Source organism: Pagrus pagrus (genome assembly GCF_965226575.1).
Source record: "Pagrus pagrus genome assembly, chromosome: 7".
Taxonomy (NCBI): Eukaryota; Metazoa; Chordata; class Actinopteri; order Spariformes; family Sparidae; genus Pagrus; species Pagrus pagrus.
The window spans coordinates 15,799,362-15,826,864 of NC_140191.1; the positions used below are offsets into that span (position 1 = coordinate 15,799,362).

A 27,503-nucleotide genomic window follows, 5' to 3' on the forward strand; every position below is an offset into this window, starting at 1 on the left:
ATAACAAGCCAGAGTGACGGGAAATGACAAACATGAAATTGTGTTGTTTATCTGATAAGCAACCACATGATCCAGAACCATGGCACATTAGTCATTCTTCCCAATATTCAGGGACTAATGGATCGATTGATGGACTGTTGACTAAGAGCCCAGCTAGCACTTTCAGTATTGAATTCCTTGGTCATAGAGTCTGATGGGTTAGCAGCTTGCAAGTGCAGCTGGTGTGTTCATGAAGAAAAGATGTGCAAATACTTCACTGACACTGTGTAAAGCTTGAGTGTAATAAATAAACAAAGCTTTCCAATAAAAAAAAATCAAACGACAGTATTTTAATATGAAACAGTATTGGTAGAACATGTTATAGTTCCTCTAACTGATTCCTGTTGTGAGTGCTATAGTGATGAGGAAACCCATTTTATTTTGTCCGCCCACCGGTTAACCAACAAACCCATGAGTGAGTCTTCTGGTTCTGTTTTCTTTAGTACCACCTGAGTAGCATGTGCCCGCAGTAGAGGAGGCTGCAGTTTCAGGACCGCAGTTCTGGGACCCTAGTCTTTCACAATTTGACCCTAATACTACTTTCTGTCCAAGTACTCACAATTTTAAAGGTTAACGTCAGGGATACAAAGTAGAAATATACAGCACACAGTAGAAATACGCAGTAGACATACACAGCACACAGTACAAATACACAGTAAAAATACACAGCATAGAGTCGAAATACACAGTGGAAATACACATCACACAGTAGAAATACACAGTGGAAATACAAAGCACACAGTAGAAATACACAGCAATCAGTAGAAGTACACATTAGAAATACACAGTAGAAATACAGAGAACACAGTAGAAATACACAGCACACAGTAGAAATACACAGTACAAATACACAGTAAAAGTGCACAGCACACAGTCATCAGACACAGTGGAAATAGGAAGCACACAGTATAAATACACAGTACAAATAAACAGCATACAGTGGAAGTACATATTAGAAAAACACAACACACAGTAGAAATACAAAGTAGAATTACACAGCAAACAGTAGAAATACACAGTAGAAATTCACAGTAGAAATACACAGCAAATAGTAGAAATACGCAGCATACAGTAGAAGTACACATTAGAAATAAACAGTAGAAATACACAGCACACAGTCAAAATAAACAGTTGAAATACACAGTAGAAACAGTACACAGTAGAAATAGACAGTGGAAGTACAAAGCACACAGTAGAAATACACAGTAAAAATACACAGCACACAGTCGAAATACACAGTTGAAATACAAAGCACACGGTAGAAATACACAGTAGAAATACACAGCATGCAGAGGACGTAAATATTAGAAACATAACACAGTAGAAACACACAACATACAGTAAAAATACACAACATACAGTAGATATACACAGTAGAAACGGACCTGCAAAGTAAATAGGATAGATCAGAGGTGAGATTTGACCAAGTGTCAGGCCCTTTGGAGGGCCGTTTGGAGTCAGCTGGCACCCCTTTGTACGGTTGTTTTTTTTTAAACTGGTACTTGGACATAGGCTCAGGGCATAGGGAGTGTCAGGGCCAACATTGATCCTCCAGGGAGTGATTAGGAGCATGTTTCGGGCCGTTTGGAGTCGGCTGGCACCCCTTTGTATGGATGTTTTTTCGAAACTCGTACTTGGACATAGGCTCAGGGCATAGAGGCAGACCTGCAAAGTGAATGGGATGGATCAGAGGTGAAATTTGACGAGTGTTATGTCAACTTGCCAACATCCTCCCTCCAGGGGGTGTTAAGGAGCATGTTTCAGGCCCTTTGGAGTCGGCTGGCACCCCTCTGTATGGACACATTTTCGGTTCTGGGGTCAGGCTTGGTGGCAGTCCTGCAAAGTGAATGTGATGGATGGGAAGGTGACATTTGCAGCGTGTTTTCGACCGTTTGGAGTCGGATCTCATAGTTGGGTCTAGGGTTAGGGTTAGTTCACAGGCAGGCTTCAAAATATTCATGACAAATAGAAATTCCAGGAAAATTGTAAAAAAACAAAATATGTGTGTCTCATTCAACCAGTGTCAGAAGACATTTTGGCATTGATTTTGAGTCAATGGGTCAAATGACCTGGAAGCTAATGAAAATATACGCCATAACGTGTCCTTATGCAAAGTGAATGGGATGGATCAGAGGTGAAATTTGACCAAGTATCACAGCAAAAATTGTCCCTTCAGAAAATGTTTACAATGTTTTAGGCCATTTGGAGTCAGTTGGTAAGTATTTGTATTGATACTGTTTTGGATCACATAGTCGGATCTAGGGTTAGGGTTAGGTTCAAGGCAGGTTTAAGGTTAGGATTCGATGGGTTAGCATAGGGTAGGTTAGGATGGGTTAGGTTAGGTTAGGTTATGTTTGGATAGGTCAGGATAGGATGGTTTAGGATGGGATGCGTTTGGTTAGGCTAGGTTACGTTAGGTTAGGTTAGGTCAGGTCAGGTCAGGATAGGATGGGTTAGTATTGGATGGATTAGCATAGCATAGGTTAGGATGGGTTACGTTAGGTTAAATTGGGTTAGGTTAGCTGCAGCTATATTCGTTAAGATCACTTGGATTACACAGAGGCTGCTATAGATTATCCAGTTTAGCGGCACTCACTTCTGCTGAGCTGGCACTCTATCATGGGAAGTTTTGGGTTGCCATAGAAACTACCCTTGCTGATCAGTTGGCTCAGTGCTGCCGCCCCCTCTCTGTCTTTCTATTTTCATCTATTTCTCCCTCGCTTGTTATCTTTGAAAGTAAAGAAACAGAGGAGAACAAGCAGGAGTGCTGGTGATAAGATGGAGGGCAGGGACAGATGCTATTGCTGCCCTCGGGGGAGATGACTCCCTGTTGATTCTTTGGGGATCCAATTAGAGCAGGAGGCAGAGGGTGTAACTAGCATTATGCTCCTAGGTTTCATTTCTACCCTTTCGATCGTATGCATTTTCAGTTTCCCTTTCCTCCTGACTGTTTTGTGTTCCTTGAATCCCCCTGCTTGGCTTGCTTTCTCCATCTTCCTCATGTTTTTGCAGTACTGGTCCTTTCCTTCAAGGTTGAGGGCAGCACTGAGAGAGCAGTGGAAATCTGCTGACATCATCTCTCAAGATCCAGTCATAGCTTGGCTGAGAGAGAAGGGGGGTGGGCAGAGAAGGGGGAGGGAGGATGAGGGAGGGAAGCAGGACTCGGGCAACTGGGAGAGAATACTGCAGCTCCCTCTCAGATTCTACACACACCCTCACACATAGGCACACACACACATAGGCACACACACACACACACACACACACACACACACACACACACACACACACACATATTCAGATGAACTGGATCATGAGGCTCTAAAACACATGCCCACAACGGCAGCATCACTGTGCTGCACCACAGAGAGAGAGAGAAAGAGAGAGCAGCATCTACTCCCATCTATCACTCCGTCTCTTTCTGTCTGTCTGATACACGAACACACACACACACACACACACACACACACACACAGACACGTGCTGCAGGGAAGATCTGACTGTTGGGTCGCTGAGCATTCAGGTCCCCCCCACCCCTCCCCATCTTCGTCTCTTCTTTCTCTCTCTCACTCTCTCGCTCCCTCCTCTCTCCCGGTTCACCTTGTCTGTTCCGGCTGTATGGTTTATTGTTGCGTCAGAGCCAAAGAGAGCCAGCGAGAAGCATGCCGGGGGAGAGCACTCACAGATCTGTCCCCGCCGACAAACATCCAGAGCAGGGAGCAGAGGAGACGGGGCTCCCTGGACCAGGTAGGACCTCTGGGGTTGGGGATGGAGAAGGGAGAATGAGGTGATTAAGCAAATAGGGCATAATCGAGATACTGTAGAGCAAGCAGCTAGTGTTAAATAGATTAAGGCAGGAGGGGAGGAGAAGGGAGCTGGATTGAAAGCATGGCAGACACATAGGGACTATTGGGCAAGTGTAAGAGACTGTCTGTGGGGTCGATTTAGAGCTAATTTCTATCCGTCTGTTCACATGTGCATGTTGCCCCAGCTACTAGCCTCCCTCCAGAACTGTCAACTCCCAGCCCACCTACAATCTCTCCTTTAAATGCAGCATCTGACTTCCAAAACCTTTGCGTAGTCACCCTGTCTCCAGTACCTCATCGGAACCCCCTGCCCCATCTTCCTAGGGCCATCTCACCCCCTATCCTTCCTCCCGCTGCCCCATCTTTAGCCCTGGTGCCCACCCCATCAGCATCCACATCCTCCCAGCAATTTTGCAAGCTGAAAGGGAGAGTGGCTCCTCCCTTCCCCCAGCCTCAGCAGGAACATGACACAGCAGCATGGCAGCACTCCGTAATGTAGAAACACACATACACAACCACAAGAGCTTTTTGTTATTGTTGCCACCCGTTTAAAAAACGTTCCTGTTATTGCTCATGCTGCTGCTGTGTGTTTGAAGCTGTGAAATCATGAAATAGGTGATAAAAAAATGATAATAGGGAGAGAGAAATAGGAGTAGTAAAGGCAGGGTCGGTTCTGATGAGCTGTTGGGAGGGTCAAGATTTGATTAATGGCCCCTTGATCTCAGTCAGTAATGTCATCATTTTAGCAAAGTGTGGTGACTACTGTGTCAGAGTTATAGCACACAATATAGTGTACAGCTTACAGTGAACATTGTTGTAAACACCGGACAGTTATTAAGCCTCCTCTTCGTTAAGCTTTGCTATTTCGGAGCTTCTCCTGCTTGAACTTCCCTCACGGCCCTTATCTGTTCTTAGTCCTGAGATTATTTTAAGCTTTCTTGGCCTGAATCTTGACAGAGGAGGGAGGGGAGAGAATGGCTGGATGCTCCGGTTACAACTTGTATTCTGGCACATACTTGCTGAAAAATGAGTAGTTAGAAGATTGATTGTTACTGAAGAGTGGGGTTGCAGATGGAGAAGGACAAAGAAGCATATGAGACTATTGGGGTGTCTCTTCTTTATGGCTAAATCTGAGCTGTAGCTGAAATAGAGGCTTCCCTTGGGGCTGACAGGCCAGCGCTGCAGCCTCTGTGACGCAGCTCTAGTCTGCTTCAGCTTGCTGCGGCCTGCTGCTCGTACGGCAAGCCGGGTGCTCGATTTCACTGCGCTCCCCCAGAGGAGACTCCCAGGCTCGGCCAGGGAGGGGAAGAGGCAGACATTCACAGAATCTGCATTGAAGAGATGGAGGCTGACAGTTACGCTAGCAGACACTGGCAGCCGAGCAAAACAGTAGTACTAACAACAGCATGCAGCTTTCGCATGTGATTCAAATGCCGAAGGGAAGAGGATGTATTTCTAAATGTGTTCAGTGTAGTTGTTGCTTGCTTTTCCATAATGCATATATAACCTAATTAAGATTTTTGTTCGCCTCTGCACATGGTCACTGAAGCTAGGTGCCTTTTTATGCAAGAGGAGACAATCACATGTTTTATATCCATCAGACTGTGCTGCACATGTAAGTTTAGAGCTGGAGTTGGCTTTTGTGCAAGCTTAGCTGTGCATCTCTCTGATTAGTGGCAGATTTTAGTCTATGGGGCATGACTCAGCAAGCACACAAACACACCTTGAGCTTATTATTGGGACAGTGATCACGCAGGGCAGCTAAGTGCTGATGATAGCATCCGCCACCACCACCACCACAGGCAGGGCAGGGGAGCAGCAAGGGAGGAGAAGCAACATGGAGGCGAGAGAAGGAAAGAGAAAACTAAAAAGTGAAACAAGGAGCGGCCGCTATTTATATATATGTATGGAGCAGGACTGAGGACAGGCTTAGACAGGAAGAGGTTTGGAGAGAAATTTCAAGGGAGAGAGACAAAGCAGGGGATACAGAACAGAGATCGAGTTAGTAAGTGATATCTGGGTTCCTGGCAGAGCAAGTGTGTGTATGCGTGTGTAAGGGTGTGTGTGTTTGTGGCTGGCACCGAGCTGAGCCACTTGTGTGTTATAATGGCCAATCAGCATGTGGATTGAGGTCACCGTGGCAATGGCCCAGTTAAGAGAGCAAATGAAGGTTCTGTTCCTTTCCTGTGCGTTCTATAGAAAGAGGCCTACATCACGTCCTTCAGGGATATTTAACTGAATATATGGTTTTGTGTTATAACCATAATCAATCCGACATAAGAAACTCATTAAAGACAACCAGTGGAACAAATGAAGAATACAGACTTTCATTCCATCTTCTCCCTCCAGTTGCTTCCCCTATCGTGCAAAACACCCTCTACTCACCCCTGACCCCATTTCTTTCAACCATCCTGTCATTTAATCTCAGTGATTCCCTCATTCCTGATGACAGTCGTGAAGATGATAACATGGTCTAGAAGGACAAGATGACAAAGTAAATCGTAATTCAATCACAGTTCCTTTTGCCTGCGGATAATTGTGCAACTGTGCGTGTTGATACCGAAAGAGAACGAGAGAGAAACTCAGCGAGGTTAAGTAAGATACTGTAAAGTGTACAGAGGCATTGTTTTCACTTCCAGCCTTATGGCAGACCACTACAGGCAGGATTATTCAACACAAACACACACACACACACACACACACACACACACACAGACAAAACATTCCCAAAACAGCCTACTAATACTCTATGTTTTCAATCTTGCTGATTGTTTTGCTCTCCAAAGCCTTTTTTGCAGTGTCAGAGTAGCATAAAGAGATGAGAGATGTTTAATCTACTGACTGGCATTTAGGTGGCATTTTTTGTAGCGCTCTCTGAGTTAATGTGTGGGAGAAGAAAAGTAAAGTTCAACTAAAGAGATAAAAAGACTATTATTGTACACTGAAGGAGGCGTAGCCTTCCACATCAAGTCTAGTGTTGCGGTACTGAGATAATTTAGTCAGCTCAGTTGATCTAATTCCTTTCTTAATTCATCGCCACAGTTCAAATTTGACAAATCTGCCAAAGTATGCAGTGTATTAAATTGTTTTAATCTTTTTGAATTCAAGATTTTGATGCAACTGCTCTGTCTCCTTATTTCAAACTTGTGTTTCATTTTGGTTTTCCTGTTTTTCAGACATGACCAGACACCCGTCTACTGACTCCACCCCTAGTGACAGTGGCTCCTCCCCTAGCGACAGTGGTTCTAGCCCTTCTCCCAGTACTCCTCAGAAGCTTCTCCCAGCATGCACCTCTCCATTTGGACCCCGGATATTTCATGCCACGCCTAGCTCCTCTGGTACTCCAAGACCTCAGCCTGAAGGCTCTGACCATCGCAACAACACACCCAGATTGTCTGGAAAGTTAGGTGGCCATGGACCATGTGGCCGCCATGTCCCAGTTAAGATGGAAAGAATCAAGGTGTGTGTTATGTGTTGATGAGCATGTGATATTTTACAACAGATATGCTACCTGGAATATTTCAGTGTACTAATACCAACTTTTATATGCATGTATAATGTGATATTCCCAGGTGCTGACTGGTTCTGAGGTGGAGAGTGACTACCAAGAGCCACAGACTATTGACACAAGGGTGGTGATGGGTCAGGAGACACTGCTCAAAACAACGGAGATCCAGAAAGGGAAACCCCTGGTTGGGCCAAGTGGTCAGGCTATCCCTTTGCCAGCTATCCCGAGCTTTTCAGATCCTCAGTCACAAGCAAAAGAGACCCGACTGGAAACTAACAAAGAGGAAAGCCAAGTCCATAGTCCTCAAAAGCAGCAGGACCTACAAAAAGACCCTTTGCAGCCCCCTACCATACTCCCATCCCCTTTTCACAACCCCCTATGCCCCTCCTCATTATCCCCAGAGCCAATCACAACAGATGACAATTTGATAGACAACCAGGAAGAGGGTCAAACCCTTTCTCAAGATGAAGTGCCTTCCCTCTCTTTTTCTGAGCTGGCCTGTCCAGTTGCTTTGTCCTTCACTGAACCTGCCTATACTGTTGACCCACTAAGAGTGGGTGTGCCCTCATCTCTTGACCCTGATCTGTACTATACTGCCCCTTCTACCCCAATCAAGATGGCTTCCCGCACTTCGCACCTTAAACATCATTCATATCCTGGCTCTCCAGCCTGCCCACTCTCCCCTGGCTCTCCCTCAGACAGCGAGGACCTCTGCTCCCCTCTCACCTCACCCTCTGGCTCTTACATCACAGCGGAGGGAGGCAGCTGGACCTCCTCTTACACGTCTTCCACTTCCCCCTCCACTTCTCCCAACTTGCTTCTCGCCGAAGAAGCACAGGAGGCCCCTGCTTGCTTTGTGGGCTCCTTATCAGAAATTGGAGATGAAGTTGGGGAGGAAAAGGGACGAGCAGGTCCAGAACGGGAGGAGGAAAGAGCAGGGGACTTCTGCTTGTACCGTCCTGAGGAGTTTGTCATGAATTCACGAATAGGTATAACAGGGACAGTGATCCTGGAGGAGGATGAGGCTCTAAAAGGGGAAGAGATCAAGATTTCCAGAGAAAGTTGTCGTCCTTGCTGGGTGACTGAGGATACTTCCCCTCTCAGGAGCAGTAGCAGCCATAGCAGTGACTCCCAGGAGGATGGTGGAGAGTCTGAAAGCTCACTCTGCCCACTGGAAGAAGCCATTGCAGGGAGAGCAGAGTACTCTAGACCCATGCAGACAGGCCTGAAGCTGCAACTGGAGGCATGTATATCACAGGAAAATTATGGACAGATGGATGACGATTCAGAACTACCCTCCACTGCCTTGACTCCCGATACGGAGAACATGACCATGGCTTCATCTAGTCTTAGCCCTGACTCGCCTGTCATCCCCCTGGACGCCTTCTGTCCTGGAGCCTTTGGTAGGCTTGGTCCCAGTTCTTTTATGCTCTCCCAGGCAGCTTGTGCTGATGATATACCAGAGGAGGAAAGGATGATCCCTGCCTCGCTAATCTCCTTCCCCCTTCACACCAGTCTTATCTTTAAGGCGGATTCAATGGAAATCACCCTCTTCCCTACAGAGGAAGAGAATGATATAGGAGAAGTTAATGACAGAAATGAAGGAAAGGATGTTAATGCCTATGCAGCAGGAGAGGAGGAGGCAGATGTTGAAGATGACGATGATGATGACGATGATGATGATGATGATGAAGATGATGATGATGATGATGATTACGATTATGATGATGATTGCGATGCTAATGGTGCTGCTGACGGTGATGATGAAAATAATGATGATGTCAGTGACGACAATGATGAGGCAGGTGAGGAAGCTAAGGTGGAGGTGAAAGTGGTAGAAGAGGAGGAGGAGGAGGAAGAAGAGAAAGAGCAGGAAGACGATGATGAGGAGTGTCTTATCAAAGCAGTGCAGGATCCTACAGAGGAGGACAGCTCAGCATCCTTCCTTCATTCACTTTCAGAGACATCTATCAATGATGGCTTGGACGAATCCTTCTGTTTCCAAGACGATACAGATGACTCATTAGATTCTGCCTCCTATAATGGGGAGGAAGATGAAGGTTTATACAGCACTGAGAGACATGCACAATCCCTAGAACCAGTGGATGTACCTCATCCAACTGAAATCCAACCAGAACCTGAACATGGGTCTACCATTGAAACAGTTCAAACTGAACCTTTGCACACACAACTGAGCACAGACACACTAGTGGATGATCCCCTAACCACCTGTCTTTCTGAAGCAATTGTTGCCCACCCCGAAGGCGACATTAAAGAAACCAAACCTGTGGATGGATCTAAACCTGCTGAACCACAGTTCGATTCTGAACAGGAATCTACCAGTGAAATACATCAGACAAAACCATTGCACATGCAACCAACCACGGACCAACCAGTTGATCACCAGAAACCGTGCAGTCGTTCAGAAGCAATTTCTCCTCAACCAGAATCCTCCAGCAACCTGGATGAGAGTGGGATTGTGAGTGAGATGATGGATATCTCTGGTTCTTCGACCCCCCTTGAGCAGCCTAAAGACAGCCCCCAATTTAACCCTTCCCCCACTGCTGTTGTCATCCATGCTCCACCTGAACCTGCTGACGAATTCCACATCTCTGACACACCTACACACGAGACAACAGACCTTAACAGTTCAGTTACTGCGGAAGAGCTGGCTGAGGAAAATCCCAACATGACAGATACCGCGTTGAAACAGAGTGATGATTGTTCTGGGGAAGAACCCACAGAAGAACCAGAAAGAGACTCTTTCAAATTGCTCATCAAGCCTCGTCATTACCAGCCAGAAAGCCACAAGACAGTTGGAGCAAGTCGACTTGCGTTATCAAAGTCATTTGCCAATAAAGCTGATGTACCTGGAGGGGCAGAGGCCATGTGTAGGTCCAATGTGCACAGGGAGTCTGAAATTGATCTTGATCAGAAGAATGGCAATGCCTCAGCTGAGTCTGTGAGTGTGGAAAGTAGAAGCATTGATTCTGCTTCCTCTCTGAATTTGGCCACTGCTACCAATGACTTGAATAAAGGTGTTCTTCTTCTCTCCTGTCCTAAAGACCCAAGTCCCAACCCCAGTAATATCCCTCTTTCTGCCTCTCCAGAGATAATCTCAGAACTTGCTGACAATCTTGCCCTGACCCCTGAACACTGCCCCAGTGACTCTGCCCAGGACAACCTGAGGGAAAACACCCTGAGTACTGATGAGGGGACGCTGGGAGCTGTTGGATCCCCTCACTCCCCCCTTGCCATCTCACCCAAAAGGGAAAACTCAGAAACAGACACAAGCAGAGGGATGGGCCCTGGAGCTGAGGCATGGCGTGACGACAGAATGGGGCTGGGGTTTGGTCTAGGATTAGGATCAGGTGCTGAGTTTGGTGTCTGGGGAGCAGGGGAGTCTCTCTCTCTGTCTCTGGGGAAGAAGTATGAGTTAGAGGCAGAGAGTCTGCTCATGTGTGATGCAGAGGGCCAAAGCACACAGACAGCCGTGGTTCCCAACATGAACAGTGAAGTGTGCAGAAATTATGACAATGTTCTGGGTTCTGTTCTGGATGAGGAAGATAACAACAATCTGTGTGGAAAGAGGGACCGGATGGCAGATGAAGAATTGGTAGGAGAGGGAGCCACCGAGTCCAACTTGGCCCGTTGGAAGTCCATCGAGGAGATCTCAGAAGCAGGGGGAGGAGAGGATGGAAGCTCCAGATTTCCAGAGGATGATGTCAGTAATCTAAATCCAGACAATGATGGAGATAACACAGACAGACAAATGCAAGACACTTGGAGGAATTCTAACAATAACAATGACTCTGCCTTTGACTCATTGGAAGTGTGTGGAAGTCTGAATGCTCTATCAGAGGAAGTAAGACCCCAGAGTGTGAGTTTCAGTGTTAGAGAGTCTGCATCTAATATTCCACTTGAGGAGATGCCACCTCAGGTTCCTGACACAATTCCTGATGAAGAACCAACAGACAGCTCCACAAACCAGACATCAGACACAGCACAATCGTCAAAGGAAGCTATCTGTAGCATCTCAGTTTCATTAGCCGAAACTCACGTGGACAACGCTGTAACAAACCAACATCCCAGATCACCAGATCAAACCAAGTCAAGATGTATTAGTCAAGATACTAGTCCAGAGAGTCAGATAATCACTCCAGAGAGTAATACAGCATTGTCTTTGCTACACGGATCCTTTGGTTCCTTTACTCCAAAATGTAAATCTAATGGATCCAGACCCAGCAGAGCTTGTCAAGACAAGATGGAAAATGTTGGTTTTCATTCAGAACAAGAGATGGTGGAGCCTCAGACTGAAGGCCAAAGAAAAAGGGATGTCAGTCCTCTGACTGACATACTTGTTGATGAACCAAAGACTAAAGATGCCTTTAGAGGACAGCAGTGTGTCGTTTGTAACTCAGGGGAGGAAGATGAAGAACAAAAAGCAGAAAAGAAAGCAAAAGAGAGAGGTGAAAAGAAAGATAACAAGAACAAAAAAGAAAGAAAAACCTCTCCTGCACAGAATATCCCAGAGCACTTTTCGTGTTATACCCCTAAAGGGGAACTTTGCACAGATATACCAATTGCTGCTAAGAAAGGTAGGAGAGGGAAGCAGAACAAACACAGGGCATCCCAGATAGGCTGTCATGCTGACTCCAGCCCTGAATCTGTTGACGATCCAAAGAAACCTTCTGTTCCATTAAATAATACAGCAGATGGATGGTCAAGGGGGGTTGCAGACAATTCTAAAACTAAGACAGGCCAAAAGGCAAACAACAAAGCTTCATCATCGGATTGTCAGCAGACGACATCTGGGACAGACAAAACTGAATCTGTTACACAGATGCAAGGGGATTACAGTACCAGCCCTGATGTCAAAAGTCCAAGCCATGGATACTGCAGTTCTACCAGTCATACTGCAGACAACCTCAACGTTGTGGTGGCAATGAACCAAGAATCACATCAGAAACAGGAAGTGCTTGATAACAGGCCACTATCTGATAGTCTGAGAGAAATCACAGTGGACATTAATGACAACAACATAGTTACTGGCCACAACCCACCTACCCAGGATACCGTATCTTACTCTGCGACTCCGCTTTCTACTTCAACATCTCCTGATTCCTCCTCATCCACTCTACCTGCCTCGACAGAGCCAGAAGATGATCTTCCCACACCTGTGCAGGAATCCCAACCTGTCCTCTTAGACGAGCAACAGTCTTCACTGTCCATCTGCCACACCACCCCTACATTTTGCCCTACCTCCCCGACAACACAACAAGCCCTTGATTCGCAATTTCTTCCAAACAGCAACCTCCAAGAGGTCACTCCTGTCCTTTCTACATCAACCACATCTGCCACAAGTGTCTCTTCACCCTCATTCTCCACTGCCTTGCCATTAAGCCTGTCCCAGCCTACCCAGGAGTCATCTTCACCTGGGTCTGGGACTCCAGATTCAGCAAATGTTCCAGACTCTATTTCCTGTCCCCAATCGCAGTCCTATTCACAGTCTCCACAGCCGAATCTCAACATCCAGCCTCACAAACAAATCAAGCAAGGTCGCCCATGGAGCACACAAGACAGGTGCAGAGGTGAGTATAGAAATGATGGCTTGTTGATATCATATTGTAATACACATCGAGAAATTCCTAACCCTTTTTGTTCTAGTCAGTTCTTGCAACAATGAAAGGGTGTTTGGCAAGTTGGGATTGTTATTAAAAAGAAAATTGGCTTCTATATTTTCTTGGTCTGTTTGTGTTAAGCAATAAAAAGAAGCAAATAGCTTATTAAAACAAAGACAAATGTGAATTTGATACCACCTTGTTCAATAAATGTATGCTCTTTAAGGTCCCATTTTGGCTGAGGAGGAGACGGACAGTGAGGATGATGGTGGACTTCCTCAACGTGGTCACAGATCACAACCCAGAGGAGTTGCAGGAAGCAGAAATGGATCTATACACAAAGAGTCTGGTCCATCCACTCAACGGGAAATACAGCCTTTCTCTTCCCACCAAATCTCTGACAGACAGTCAGGCTGTCCAATCAACCACAGCCACAAGATTTCTGAAGACACTGACCTATCCTTCAAGAACAATTGTGAGTTGTTCTGACCTAAGAGTCAGCATTAGGTATCCCCTAAATTTCTTTTGCTACATCATCCAATCCACCCATTTCTCTTTCTCTTTCTCTTTCTCTTTCTCTTTCTCTTTCTGTAACAGTATACCCGCAATTACTGCTGTGTTTAAATATAGATTAATGATAGCGGACAGAATAGCTTAAAATGGCTGTGCTTTTATGACATGACATAACAAGACATCTAGACCCTCAGCATTATATAGCTTACTGTTTGAATTATGGCTGAAGAGTACCCCATTGTTGCCAATAGTGCATTACATATACTGTAAAAATCACACATTGTGGATATACAATTAAACTCAATTCCATTTAAATTTCCTGGTGTTGATTAGGTAAGCGTTTGGACTGTTTTAATGAACAATCTTCATCAGCATAGCCCTAATGAGATACAGCCATTAATGCCCTCATTAATTCTGCTATGGTGATTATTTTCAATGGCAATAAGGTTACAATACACTTTACTCACATATACTTGCATGTGCGTTTAATATGTTTGTGCAGGTTCCATATTGGCTTCCTGTAATGAGTCTGAGAGTGAGGGGTCAGTGCCTGAGCTTGAGGAGTCTGAACCACTGAGACCATCAGAGCACCAGGTGAGTTTGTTCATGCTGCTTTATTAGAAACTGGTCCTGTACTGAGTCAATAATATTATTTTTAACACTTTTTGTAAAAAGTATGGCATGCCAGAGAGGACATGAGTAAAACTGAGAATATGTTGTGCTTTAAAAGGAAAGCTGAGGTCAACATGAACCATGAAAAATAATTTACTCACATACTGAATTTGGTCTTCTGTATATACACAGTCATGGTATATGAGCTTTTTTGTTGCTCTTGCACTCACCACGGATAACCTATGTCCCTGCTTGCAACATATTTTCAGTTGATGAAGTTTATCAGTCTTTTTATTAAGCCGTAGTCCCTAATGTCATCATAGATGTAAATATTTTTGTACTTCAAGCAAGCTGCTGTTACTGCTGTTGCTATAAACATAAAATGTATCACTTCCTGTATGTGCAAGAGGAAACAACTGCCTGGCAACAGCAAAATAGCGGTGAAAACATAACTGGGTAGAAGATGAGTCACTTTTGGTGATATAAGCAAAATTGACATATGAAAATGTCACAGTAAAGAAATTGACAATTGTGTTTTTTTTCAGTCTATCTCCTCTGCAGATGAAGGACTAAACAGACCAAAACAGAGCCGCAGTGAGAAGAAGGCCCGCAAGGTGAGAATGCTGGCTGTATAAAACTAAATGAATAAAGGTCAAAGATAATATCAAAACAATAATTATGAAATAAATTATTATGAGGATATTGTTTAAAGGTGCAATATGTAAGATTGGCCAGCTGTCAAATACATACTATAGGGGGCAGCATATCACAACAGTAACCACTAACTGGTGCTCACTGCAGCTGATATTAGCTAACAAGCTCAGTTAACTGTGCTGCTAGCTGTGGTATGACTCTGACTCGGCCCGGCCTGGGAGCTCTGAGAACGGGGGGAGTTTTGGTGTTGTTTACAATTGGACTATCACCTTGTGAGGTGCGAACTGGCTAGGGGCTAGCTGGTAAGCACGCTAACTTCAATAGATATTTCTGCAACACAATACATAGACGTTTTGGACATAATCTCACAGCTGTTATTTCTTTACATTCTTTTGATAATATCAGTTGATAATCCTTCTGCTGTGTGTGTATGTAGGCCATGTCTAAACTGGGTCTGAAGCCGGTCCATGGTGTGACCAGAATCACCATTAGGAAGTCCAAGAGTATCCTGTTTGTCATCAGCAGACCAGATGTATTCAAAAGCCCTGCGTCAGACATATACATTGTATTTGGAGAGGCAAAGGTAAGTCTTCCTTTCTTTCTTTCTTTCTTACTTACTTTCTTTCTTTCTTCCTTTCTTAAAGGTCCCATATTGTAGGTAGTCTTTTTTCATTATAAAGAAGGTTTATATGGTATATAAATGCTGCGAAAGCATCAAAACACTCAATTGCATCAGCCAGAGCTGATATGGAAACATGGTGGGCGGTGCCTGCTCAGGCCTATGGAAGGTGACCAATCAGGGCAGATTGGGCTTTTCAAGAGGGGAGCCTTAAAGAGACGGACACTAAACATGGTGTTCAGAAAGAGGGTGAATAGAGGAGCTGCAGCAATGGACAATATGAGAAAAAATATGTGTTTTTTGAACATTAAAGCATGTAAACATTTTCTACCAAAATGAAAATGAGCATATCGTGTCCTCTTTAAGCTTCAGTACATGTAATGTTTTGCTTCTCAATCTCTCCTCTCCTCTCCTCTCCTCTCCTCTCCTCTCCTCTCTCAGATTGAGGACCTGTCTCAGCAGGCTCACAAAGCAGCTGCAGAGAAATTCAAGGTGCCTGTGACCTCCTCTCCCTTGGCCCCACCTGTCCCACCCAGCCTCACCATCAAGGAGGAGAGTGAAGAGGAGGAAGAAGAGGTATTTACTGTCCAAACTGTTGTTTCAGAACACTCAAGCATCAGTACAGTGTGTTGTAGTGTTGTGTAAAATCTTTCATTTTCTGGTTAACTTTTCTTTCTCTCTAAACACCAGGTGGATGAGGGAGGTCTCGAGCAGCGGGACATCGAGCTGGTGATGGCTCAGGCCAACGTGTCACGAGCCAAGGCCGTCCGTGCACTGAAACACAACAAGAATGACATTGTGAATGCTATCATGGTGAGGAGGAAGGAGGGGGAAGGCGGGAGCGAGAGAGAAAGAGGGTAGAGGGAGGGCAGATGGTGAACAAAATAATGACTCATAGCCAGTGAGCAGGGGAGTGCGTGGGGCTGGGTGGGGGGGGGGATGGCGTAAAGGAGAAAGAGCAGAGGACAAATGACAAGTAGAAATTCTCCCCAGTAACTCAGCAACCTCTACAGTTCTGGAGGTCATCAGTGCAGTTTGATGGCCACTAGGTGGCAGCAGCATCTCACATGGCGATCACTGACTTGTTAAAGTGACGCAGATGATTTGTTCCTGACAGGATGGAAAGCAAAGATGAAGCTGCCTTGAGATCACTAGCAGTAGTTTGTTATTCATTAGAAATAGAGCCTCTGAAATTGACTCTCCAAGGTTATGTTATTCATACAAGCAGTGTGAAATCGCACTAATGTCTTCTTAACAATAGTGGGGAAGAAAGTGTTGTATCCTCACTTGAATCAGCTGTTATATTTTTGATTTAATTTAAATTGTAGTTATTACATTGTGTTTTCAATTCCATCTTTTACAGTTTCATTTTTTAATCTTTTTACTTGAATATTTTTCCCTTTCTGTCTCCTCCTCCGCATAGGAACTGACCATGTGAGTGGTGAGGATGATTGGACTCCTGACCCCCTCCTCCAGCCTATAAAGCCTAAACGCCACTGATTCTTCTGTATCGCTGCTACTGTATGTTGCATCCCCAATATCTGCTAAATAAAGTCTGTTCCAACGTGGGCTGTGACTGCACTGTGAGATTGATTTCCCTGAAAAGCGTGCAGATGGTTTGGTGTAGCTTGTTTCAACACAAGGAGGAGCACAGTCCTTGACATACTGCGGATAGATCTATCTATCTATCTATCTATCTATCTATCTATCTATCATTGTTTTTGGTGATGTTGGCAAAGGTTAGCAGGCCTATATTTAAAAGTATGAGCAATTGAAAAACACATAAAAAGCTTTAATTTCATCCATATCTCCAAATAAAAATATCTGACAAATTGCTCATTGGGCATCCAAAAGTACCACAAGGAACATTTAACTGTTTTTGAAACAGTCTCAATTTAATACTGATGTCTCTGTTTGACCCACATAAGCAAATGAAACTATCAGCGAGAAGATTGGCTATTTCTACATTGCTTGGTTATTTTTAATGCTTCAGGCTGGATAAGTCATAAAATTAAAGCAGTCTCTCAGAAGCTTCTCTGTAGCCCAGTGGTATGGTATTAAAACATTTACAGTACTAAAGCTGCCTCACACATGCACTGTAACTCTGGATTTGTCCAGAGTTTACCCAGAGGAGCTGTATGTGTGAACATAAATGTCTGTATTATTTGCCCCTGGACTTTACCGTGCCAGCTCACTTGTTCTAACTCCGGGTGATTCACATGTGTGGATAGAGCAGATAATTGTCCAGAGTGAATTCACTGCTCATAATCAGTTCTGCAAAACATCTGCCCAGAATATTTCCCTGCTCGCTCTCTCTCGCCTCCATATGGCCTGTTTATGCTGCCGCTGGACACACAATGCTGTGGCTTTCTTTCTACAGCGGGATCTTCTTTCAAAACACATGTAGTATTGATATCAGTGCAAAAACAGTCATCATTATGAAGAAGTCTATAGCCTCTTACCCAGGGGCCGCCCCTCGCCCAAACCATACGGAGTACTTCCAACACGTGTGAACACGTCTGACAATCTCCTGTTGTGCGCTGCATGTGTGAACAAGCAAATGTGAATATCTTGATCTGATTCTCTGGATATTGTCCAGAGTTCATATGTGAATTGGGCTTAAGTTTCCTATGTTTCACCATTGTTATATTACAGACAATATAGTAATTATAGCTAATAAGCACAGCCCTTAATAGGTACCTCACCGCTATACGTCCTGCAACCAGATCAAGATCTTTACGTCAGGAAGCAGTTGTGCTCATGCCACTTTTGTCCACAGGGGCCGCCAGAATCAACAAAAAAGTCATGTTCCTTGTAGCTGCTTTAATGTGCAAGGCTTTCTATCTCATCACACACTAAGGCAAAAACATATTTTCTTGTAATGGCTTTTTAGAAGAACATTGCTGCAATGATATAGTGATATTACACCCCAGAGGAGCAGAGGCTGTCTGCAGATATTAAAGAAATCCTTTGCACTGCTGAATTGCTTTTTGGACCCAGAAGATTTATGCACGTCTAAAATGTATTCAGACCTTTAATACCAACTTTGAAAGAAAAAAACAACAATTAATTAATGTTTACATATACAATTGCTTATGTTGTCGAACAGATTCCTGTATTAATTATACTCCAAAGAGTTACACTATGTCATACTGTGCCAGAATCACGACACATTTTATTAAAAAAGTAGATGTGTCATTATGAAATCAAACTCTCATTTACTTCTTAAAATGTCACACCATACAGATGACACATGCATGCACAAACGGATGCCAAATGCATTTCTGACTAACTTTATTGTACAAAACTGATTAGAGTATAAAACACACACTCGGGACTGCGGGGCTCGGCTTTGACAAGTGGCGGCAATAACACAAACTCATACCAAGTACGTCGAGTCATCCGTTTTATATTACTAAGCTGCGACTCCACATGTTAATGTGTGAAGCCTGTCTCTTTCACTGATGTACTTCCCATTCTTACGCAAATACAGATCTGAGGCTATGCTGTATTTCAGTGTGTGAAATTAAACAATGGCATTAATGAATGAAATACTGTCAAAGGCAATGTAAATTATTATACAATCCAAATGGTCACTGGAAATGTTTTGTTAGCAATGTCAAACAGTAGTGCTCCTTTCATTCTTTACATACACAGATCCATTTTCAAATTACAAACATCGGACTTGAAGCCTGAGTGAATTCCATCTTATAAAGTCCATTAACGATAGTAGTATGGTTCTTTATTAGGCAAGAAGTGGTGCTCTCCTGAGTATCCCCTATAGCAGTGCAGGCAGATAACTCCTTGAAAATAAAAAATGAATGCCTCAGGGCTTGAGTCAAGTGTTGCTGATCGAGATATCTCTAGGTTTTAACAGGGAGGACGTTGTTCTCAAAGTGTCCCTGGTTTGTGATATTCCCAGCTGGGAAGTATCTCGCCACCACGAAGGAAGAACCGTCCGATGCAGTGGCCTTACCGACACCCAGCTTCGTGGTACTCTTCCACACCATTGCTGTGAAATGGCCTAGGTGGTGGGTGAGATGAGAAATGATAAACAGAGTGTTAGGACATGATTGAAGCTGAGCGCACTTAAGTTCCTCTAAATATTTACAGACGCAGGAATCTTCGTTCCTGTCTTACTCGTCAGTCCCAAACTTCTGCTTTCGCCTCGCACACTTTATTCCTTTCTTTCTCTATGAGGCAACTTTACATGAATCAGTGTGAATCACTGTGATCTGCTTTGTGTGTGATTAAGTGAAACAGGGTCTAAGGCAATGGGAAACCATCTGGAGGAATTAGGGCAGACTGGAAATGACATGTGGGCTGAGGAGTGATAAAGAGGACTGTGATTTCCCCTCAGTTTCCCCATGGCTGGTCACTGAGTCAGACAGTCACACACTGACTGAGGTGTGACATCAGCATGGGAATAGCAAAAACCTTATCCATGCCTGGGTAAATGTGACACAGAGACAGAGAAACTGGCAACGAGTAAACAGAAAATGACAAAGAGAAACAGAGCAAGGAATAGATATATTGAGATAAATGCATTGAAAAAAAGACGAGGAGAAATGAGATGAGACAAGACAAGAAGTCATAAAACATGTGAGAAAGGAAGTGTCTGATACACAGACCAGTGGCCAGAATAAAATGTTGGCATTGCACATTTCTGCAAACCATGTGTTAAATTTTGTACATTCCATGTGGATCAGTGGATCATTTCTACAATATGTGTTATATCGTGTTCCAGTTACAAACATATACGGCGTGTTAGAGGCAACAAAACCGGATATTTTTAAAGAGACATTAAGACAATTAGCAGCCATGTTTGTGGCAACAGAAGCACAAAACATGATCGTACCTTCATTAAACAAGTGTTTTTGGGCCTAAAACTAACCATACCATAAGCACAGTGCTGTAACAATTTAAAATGAAAATTCAACATAAAGGAAAGTTTCAACATATCAAAAGTATGGTTTGCAAAAATGCACATTCATTCTGGCGACTGGGTTGTTGATATGTATGGTGACAGACAACAGTAAGTTAAATGTTTGCACATCGACGTTAAACTGAAAAAGTGATGTTTGGTAGAGGAAGATAGATTTAAGAGTATTTCCTTTCTTGACATGTTGTGTTAAGTTATTACACTAAAAGCTAAAAGAGCTTGTGAAACAGCGAAGTCGCTACTGGCATATATCTCTCACACTATGGAGGACTATCAGACTTTCGCCAAAGTAGTATTACGAGGAGCTAGCTGGTTAGCATGCTAGCTTCAGTAGATCTTTAACATATTGTCAAAACTGTTGATAAAGTTCAGGTTTTCAGTGTTAGAGACTAAAGTTCTGGCCATATCTTACAAATTGCCCCATTTTTTTTGTTGATCATGATCATTTTTATACTTATTTGCTACCATGATGGGCTTGATAGTTATTTGTTTAGGTAAGTTTACTCCATTTTATTGACTTTTCAGCCTTATCACAGGTTTTTGTCATTAAAAACACTGAGTTATTTCGCTCTACATTAAAACAGCAATACTAAATAGTCCAAAAAAATTAAAATAGACTGAAAATTTCAAATAAAAATCAATTAATTGTATTGAAACTATTTCATATATTATTTTACATACATAAGACATATTGCTTTACTATATACCTAATAGTGATATCACAAAGGTCCACTGATTACTTATTACTATCCTGATGTTGAATTTGGTCATTTTGCCCAGTTTTTCAGTCAGAGGAGGTTTGCCACTGACAAACAGACACTCTCATGTGTAAATCTCACCAGTGCCAGAGGAGAATCCAGGACGGTTGAAGTTATACTGCTTCACTTCATCATACCAGCGGTCTGCCACATCCTTTCCTGCACGTGCACGGGACAAAGTGTGAGCTCAACATAAAGGACAATCAAATCAGTCTTGTGTGGTACATATTGATCAGAATGTCAGCAGTGTAAGAAGACTACGCCCCGGAGCTATAAATCCATTTTGGGCACATGCTGTACACAGTGCTGCACTTTTTGTCACCCAGTGCTGCTCTGTAGGAGATGTTTTATGAATCACACCGTCCTGCACTGACATATTTCTGCAGTGAGTCATGGCGTCTGAGCGCTCAAACTCAGTGCGAAGTGGAGGGGAAATAGTTCCCAGCTGTTGACTTTCAGGGTAGGACGTCCTGCTTTAAGCCCCATAGACTAAACTGTTTAATCCATGGAGGGACGAGTCTTATTAGATCTGTCCCATCCCATCACAAAGAGCAAATATACAAAATCATTGAGAGGGTTTATAAAAAGTATATTGAATATGTATTTATGCATATATACTGTTTAACCTGATTGGTCATAAGAGGCCCATGCAAGGTTCTCTCCACAGCTCCCTCTACTGGACTCCACACTGTGTTTCAGGATACGTGTGCTGGCCAGACTTTCAGCATAGCTGTGGACAGAGAGAAATAAAAGTTGTGGATAGCATTGCTGAAGTCTAACTTGTTACACTGGGCTGTCCTCAAGACCAAAATGAATAGTGAAAACGTTTTACCTCAAATGTTTAATCCATGTCAGCATGGAGACCAGTTCAATTTAATAACTGCTTTTCAAGATTTAATGAATTAATTAATTTATTTTCATCATTTGAAAGCAGGGTTATAATGAGATGAACGACCTTTTTAGTAATTATCACCAGTTCAAAGACCATCTGGAGCTAATAGGATATTTCCATGGACTAATTAGTCAAGTTCAGTTTCTACAATAACAAAGGAGTATATGCTAACCTCAGCAGTGGAATGTGACCAAGTATATTTACTGAAGTACTGTACATGAGTACAAATATGAGGTACTTGTACTTCCTATTTTATGCAGCTTTATACTTCTACTCCACTGTATCTCAGCAAATATTGTCCATTTTACTCCACTGCAATTGTCTGACAGCTACTGCTTCACAAATGACTTCACATTTTTAACACTCCTACTGTCCAGTGAAAACCATGTATCTCCAAATCTGGTGATTGGGTCGACAAATGTATCATGCGCTTCCTCCAGTACATCTTAAGCTTACTAAATTATTTAAAAGGATTGGCTGAAAAATGCATTATCCCAAAGCTGGCAACAGACACTGAGAGATACGTGGTTCTCACAGAACAGCTACACTACAAACATAGGATGATGTTATAGAATATGCTGCATTGCTGTAGATTAAACTACATAACGGTACACAAAGTGGTTCAAATTAGCTGGACCTGACACATCTACAGCAGTAAAACGCAACATACAGTAACGCAGCAGTCATATTAATTCAAAGACATCACAGTACAACACTGACGGGAAACATTTCTACTTTTCCTCTTCATACTTTAAGTACAATTTGCTGAAAATGCTTGCATACTTTTACTTTCAGTAGATTTTAGTACTTTTACTAAATGAGACGATCATCGAGTTATTTTATTTGTAATGTCTGTCACCTGGTTGGATTCCGACTTGTCCGTGTTGGGTAAGTCATAAAATTAAAACAAATTTTCATGGCAATGTGCTGAGGAGTCCTGGTGGCACTAAAGTGTTGTGTCATTATCGTCATCTTTTGTCCAAAAATGCTTCCAAAATCAACAAAAAACGAAAGCTCTTTGTAGCAGCTTTAAGTAAAGGATCTAAACACTTCCTCCACCGCTCGCTAACCTACATAGTGTTGATGTAGTGACAGCATTTACTGCAGGGACAAGGCTCAACATCTCGGCAGTATCTCATGTCTCTGTTTAAAAGTAAAAGTTTGTATTAACAATCATGTGACAGCTTGAGGCCTCAGTGACTCTCACAATGCAGTGTGGTCAAACCAAAGACAGTGTCCCTCATCACGAGGGATAATGATCCCTTATGAATGACAAGGCGATCTTCAGCTCCTCAATTACAAGTCCATTGTGCTTTGTTACTTACTTTGATGGATTATATTCTAAATCTAAACTTTATCTACAAAATGCAGCTGTAAATGAGCGAAAGATGCCCTTAACCTTCCTCCTGAACAGGGGTGAGAGTGTCATCGTAGAATGAAAGGTTGTTTTGCTGCTCGGTGTTGCCGTTGTTATTGCGCCATCAAACATGCTTAAGGAAATGGGCTGAAAGTCTATTATCGAGGCCTCTTCCTGGCTGCACTGATCAGATTTGCATTTCCTCAACAGGCTAATAATTCTATGAAAAGTAAATATAGCTTCAATTGGTGGCAACAAATTGTCAACATAGCTTGTAATCACAATGGAAACAAACCCAGACCCTCGATATGGTGTTATATTTGTTATATTATTTAATTTGACAGGCGAGGCTGGAGCTGTCACTGTTATCCAGAGCGGTCTGACAATGACTGGTTTGGGTAGTCCTTGCTAATTAGGTTTCTAATTTGATTCGCGTGTGCATTCACCCACCGGCTGGCCTCTCTGCTCAACTTGCTGCTCATCTTCAGCGGAGGAGCCTGGTGCCTTCTCCTGAACTCATTATGGTACTGAAGCACCTCCTCAGCAAACTGCTTCGAGGCTGAGACAGACAGAGAGGACAGACAGAGACAGGGAGGGTTGGAATTCTGACAAGGGAGACGTAATGATGCAACATGAGGATTAATGCATGACTGCACAGGAAAAACCCGAGCTGTGGAGTGAGTTACAACCCAGCACCTGAAGACTGACTGACCTCAGACACTGAGCACAACTCGATGACAGATGATCGAGTGGAAAACGTCACCCACATCACCCACATCTGCCTGGTGCCTATCACTCACTGGCCTTTTTGAGTGCCCACACAATAGGCACATTGAAACAGCCACACACAAACAATACAAATACCAATGCTGCCTAACAGCCGGCATCTACTGGCCGTGCTGCAGGATGAATCTTAACTAAGGATCAGTAAAAGCTGTTGTAGAGGGAAAGAAATTAGCAATTTCTTCTGCAGTTTCTTTACGTCCAATTTCATACGGAGAGCTCACAAACACACGCAGTAAACAAGCAAACACACGCATGCACACACACCCTTTTCATGGGGGCAAAGTTCTAACTCAGGCCAAATTGATACAATCAAAGTTAAACTCCTCGGGGTGCAGTTTCCACTTACCTGACTTTCCCATGCTGCTGACTCAGGAAGCCTTCAGTAAGATCAGTAACACACTGAACGAAAGCAGCCTCTCCTCTGTCTCTGTTCTCTGTCCCTGCCCTCTCTCTCTGCTGCTTGCTCCCTCTCCCTCGCTTCCTTTAGTGCCGTCTAGCTAACGCTGATGCTTTCAAACAGCTGCTAATGCCTTTATTTCCTTCCAATTTCTCGGATTCCACCTTTAACTTACAGCAGTTGTGCGGAGTTCCCCTTTAACTATTTACCTGGGTGTACTGATCATTACACAACGTGCTTCTCCCTTAAGTCCTTAAGTTTTGTCTCACTTAATTTGACTAAACCTGCCTGCCTGCCTGCCTTGCTATCTACATGCTGTGAGTCTATCTCAATGGCTCAGAGGAGCACACACCCTCTCTGTGTGTCTTTACTTTCCCACAAATGAAAGGGGAGCCCCAGCAGTCGTTGGTGACATCATCTCTATGAGACACATGCCCTTATATGGCTTTGAGAGTCTTGTATTCTCTAACTTGGTTGTCATGATGCAGCATTTTGCCACTGAAGACAGCAGCAGACTGAGTGCATGCCGTCCCTGACAATCAGATCTATTTCTGAGCTGACATATCTCACTTTTCAAACCTGTCCTTTCACTTTCACTAAAGCTGATCATGTGCTTCATGTCATACAACACCTCACAGGGGATTTCCAACCTCCATCTTTCGGTTCCCTCTCTAACCTCTGGATCAATAAGTTACCCCAATTGTAAATGAGTGATTCCTTTACCTCCATCCTGGATGAAAATGCAATGATTGAACCATTTGCCTACTGCAGCTGACACACAAAGAGAGGCAGCATCAGCATTCATCATGCTGCAGAGCAGGTTACTTCTATTTATTTTTGTCTCTATGAGGTATGCTACCCTCTGTGCTTTAATGGTATTTCGGAACTAGGATATTTATCATTTCAACAAAAATAAATGACACCTGCTTTAACAAAGGCTTGAACAGCTTGCAACAGAAGCTTTAAATGGATTACCTCATTTTTTTTACGGTGCATATCATAACTCAGCTTTTGAAACTGTCTCTCCACTTCATGTACAGGCCACAGCTTGTATAAAGAGTGAATACTTTAGAAAAATGTCCTTTTCTAACACCTCCTAAATCAATTGTGCTCTGATGAAGCTGCCTAATGTGTAGCAGTGGAATGCTGAGGCTTGATGCTGATATCCCAGACTTTACCCACACTTTGTTACCCTTGAACAAATCAATGTATTTGCAGATTCCAATGAAATCCAATACAACCCGACCCCTGAAAAGTTCGTACTCATCATGAGCTCCAGAGGAAGCTGCATGCAATCTGATAAATTTCCTCCAGTGATGGCACTCAGTGGCTAAGATGGATTGTGGGTAATGTAGACACCAAGTTTTGAAAAGCAGTCCGTTGGATCTCCTCTAACACTTTTGTAAAACAAATGATCAAATCAATACAGCGAAACCAGAGATATCACATTTTTTTATTCCACACATTGTTCTTCCTTTACAAAACATGGTGCCTACATTACCCACAATGCAACTGAGTCACTGAGTGACATCACTGGAGGCAATTTATCAGATTACATACAGCTTCCTCTGGAGCCACAATTGCAGCTGTACTCTCCTGGAAGACCTGTAAACACACTTTAATATGGAAAATTGGTGGAGTTGCCCTTTAATCAGTTTACCTGTGGGATGTTACAAACGGGTGTTTTTCGAGCTCCACAGTCTTTTGTTGCCCCTGACCCAACTTCTTTGAAAAGTGTTGCCTTTCAGCAAATTTGGAATAAGCATACATTTACAAAAATCAATGAGTATGAGGTAAAACATTAAAGCAAAGTGATGTAACTATTTCCCATAAAATAAAGCCACAACATCAATGTGATGCTACAGTGAATTGTAATTGGGCGAATGGTGTCTCCGTCTTAGCACCAGTCATCACTGATTTTGGTTTAACTGACGATATTTTTATATTTTACTCTGCTGAGTACCTTAGCTCCAAGTTAGCTCTGTTAGAGCAGCTTTGGACTAGCCGGTCTCAGCGGCCTTGAAGGACATCATGACAGAGGTAAAGAGACCAAAGAGGACGCTAATGGAGGAGACTATGGAGAGGAAAAGGGACAGTTACCAAGACGACAGGAGACTCAGGAGTGGCTTTTTTGTCATTTTTTCGCGACAGCTCCATTAAATGAAAGGCTGCACAACAGACACCGAGCTGGACTTGTTGCTGTTGACTGTGGTAACATTTGCTAGCTTGCTATGTGTTGTGATGTTCTACTTGCTTGATGTTTGATTGTGTTAGAAAAGTTGTCAACTTGCAAGTGTTGTGATCATAAGGTAATTCAGCCCATTTCAGCAGAGGTTTAGCCACTTACATGTTATAGCCAAGTGTTATTGTCACTGGTTCAGGTTACGTTGGCTTGATGTGCTGTTACTGTCCTGAGTTGTGTGCAGAGCTTGTGCAAACTTTAACTTCCTGAGCAAACATGTTTACTTCAAGACATAAGTTTTCAAGACATACTCTTGTTATGACGTGCTGAGTGTTGCTTGTAGTTAGCGAGTAATGTCACATTTTATCTGACCAGTGGTCTATTGGCCAGAATTTGGTGTCCGAATGTCCAAAAACCTGTTTTTATTACAAATAATGAAAACGATGTATAGGCTTAGGCCATCCAGTATTTATTTTATTTGGTTGTTTTCTTCCCAAAAGTTACAAAGGTAGGTTTGCTGGGAAATTTGTTTGACCAATGGCCTTGCTTACCCCCTGTTGGTTAACAATCTAGAGACTTGCATCAGCAACAGCGAGATCAGGTAAAAATGTCAAAAAGTAAAGGAGGAGCTGAAAAGCTTAGAGAGAAGCAGAAGCAGGCATTAGAGGCTCAGGTTTCCAAATACAAATAACCATCGACCAACTGTTTGTCCATCATGATCATCGAGTTGCCAACAGTGTTGATTTGGAGGAGCACATGGAAGAGGTAAGATCAATATTTAATTAATTATATGCTATGGCGGCTATGTGTTCGGTTA

At 43.3% G+C, this 27,503-nt stretch overlaps 2 protein-coding genes across 2 annotated transcripts; one reads left to right on the top strand and one right to left on the bottom strand.

The window, feature by feature from the left end:
* The first annotated feature begins 3,276 nt into the window (after positions 1-3,276).
* On the top strand, positions 3,277-16,941 carry nacad (NAC alpha domain containing). Its single transcript, XM_084358042.1, has 10 exons — positions 3,277-3,786; positions 7,022-7,305; positions 7,418-12,944; positions 13,201-13,449; positions 13,990-14,081; positions 14,645-14,713; positions 15,190-15,336; positions 15,814-15,948; positions 16,063-16,185; positions 16,796-16,941. Exons 1-10 carry the CDS (start codon positions 3,702-3,704, stop codon positions 16,808-16,810), a joined length of 6,726 nt encoding a protein of 2,241 aa, XP_084214168.1. The 5' UTR covers positions 3,277-3,701; the 3' UTR covers positions 16,811-16,941.
* Positions 16,942-18,388: 1,447 nt separating this feature from the next.
* glipr2l (GLI pathogenesis-related 2, like) lies at positions 18,389-24,866 on the bottom strand. The gene is made up of 5 exons (XM_084357409.1): positions 24,454-24,866; positions 23,772-23,880; positions 21,699-21,802; positions 21,154-21,231; positions 18,389-19,396 (listed from the first exon to the last, which is right to left on the bottom strand). Exons 1-5 carry the CDS (start codon positions 24,464-24,466, stop codon positions 19,236-19,238), a joined length of 465 nt encoding a protein of 154 aa, XP_084213535.1. The 5' UTR covers positions 24,467-24,866; the 3' UTR covers positions 18,389-19,235.
* Between the last annotated feature and the right edge of the window lie 2,637 nt (positions 24,867-27,503).

Excerpts from the sequence above, each read along its gene's own strand:
- glipr2l (XM_084357409.1), bottom strand. Across the intron at positions 21,803-23,771 it reads TTGAGCAGAGAGGCCAGCCG|CTATGCTGAAAGTCTGGCCA; the intron begins GTGGGTGAATGC and ends CTCTGTCCACAG. Across the intron at positions 19,397-21,153 it reads TGGATTCTCCTCTGGCACTG|GCCATTTCACAGCAATGGTG; the intron begins GTGAGATTTACA and ends CCCACCACCTAG.
- nacad (XM_084358042.1), top strand. The coding sequence starts at position 3,702 with ATGCCGGGGGAGAGCACTCACAGATCTGTCCCCGCCGACAAACATCCA. Across the intron at positions 14,082-14,644 it reads TGAGACCATCAGAGCACCAG|TCTATCTCCTCTGCAGATGA; the intron begins GTGAGTTTGTTC and ends GTTTTTTTTCAG. Across the intron at positions 15,337-15,813 it reads TTGTATTTGGAGAGGCAAAG|ATTGAGGACCTGTCTCAGCA; the intron begins GTAAGTCTTCCT and ends CTCCTCTCTCAG.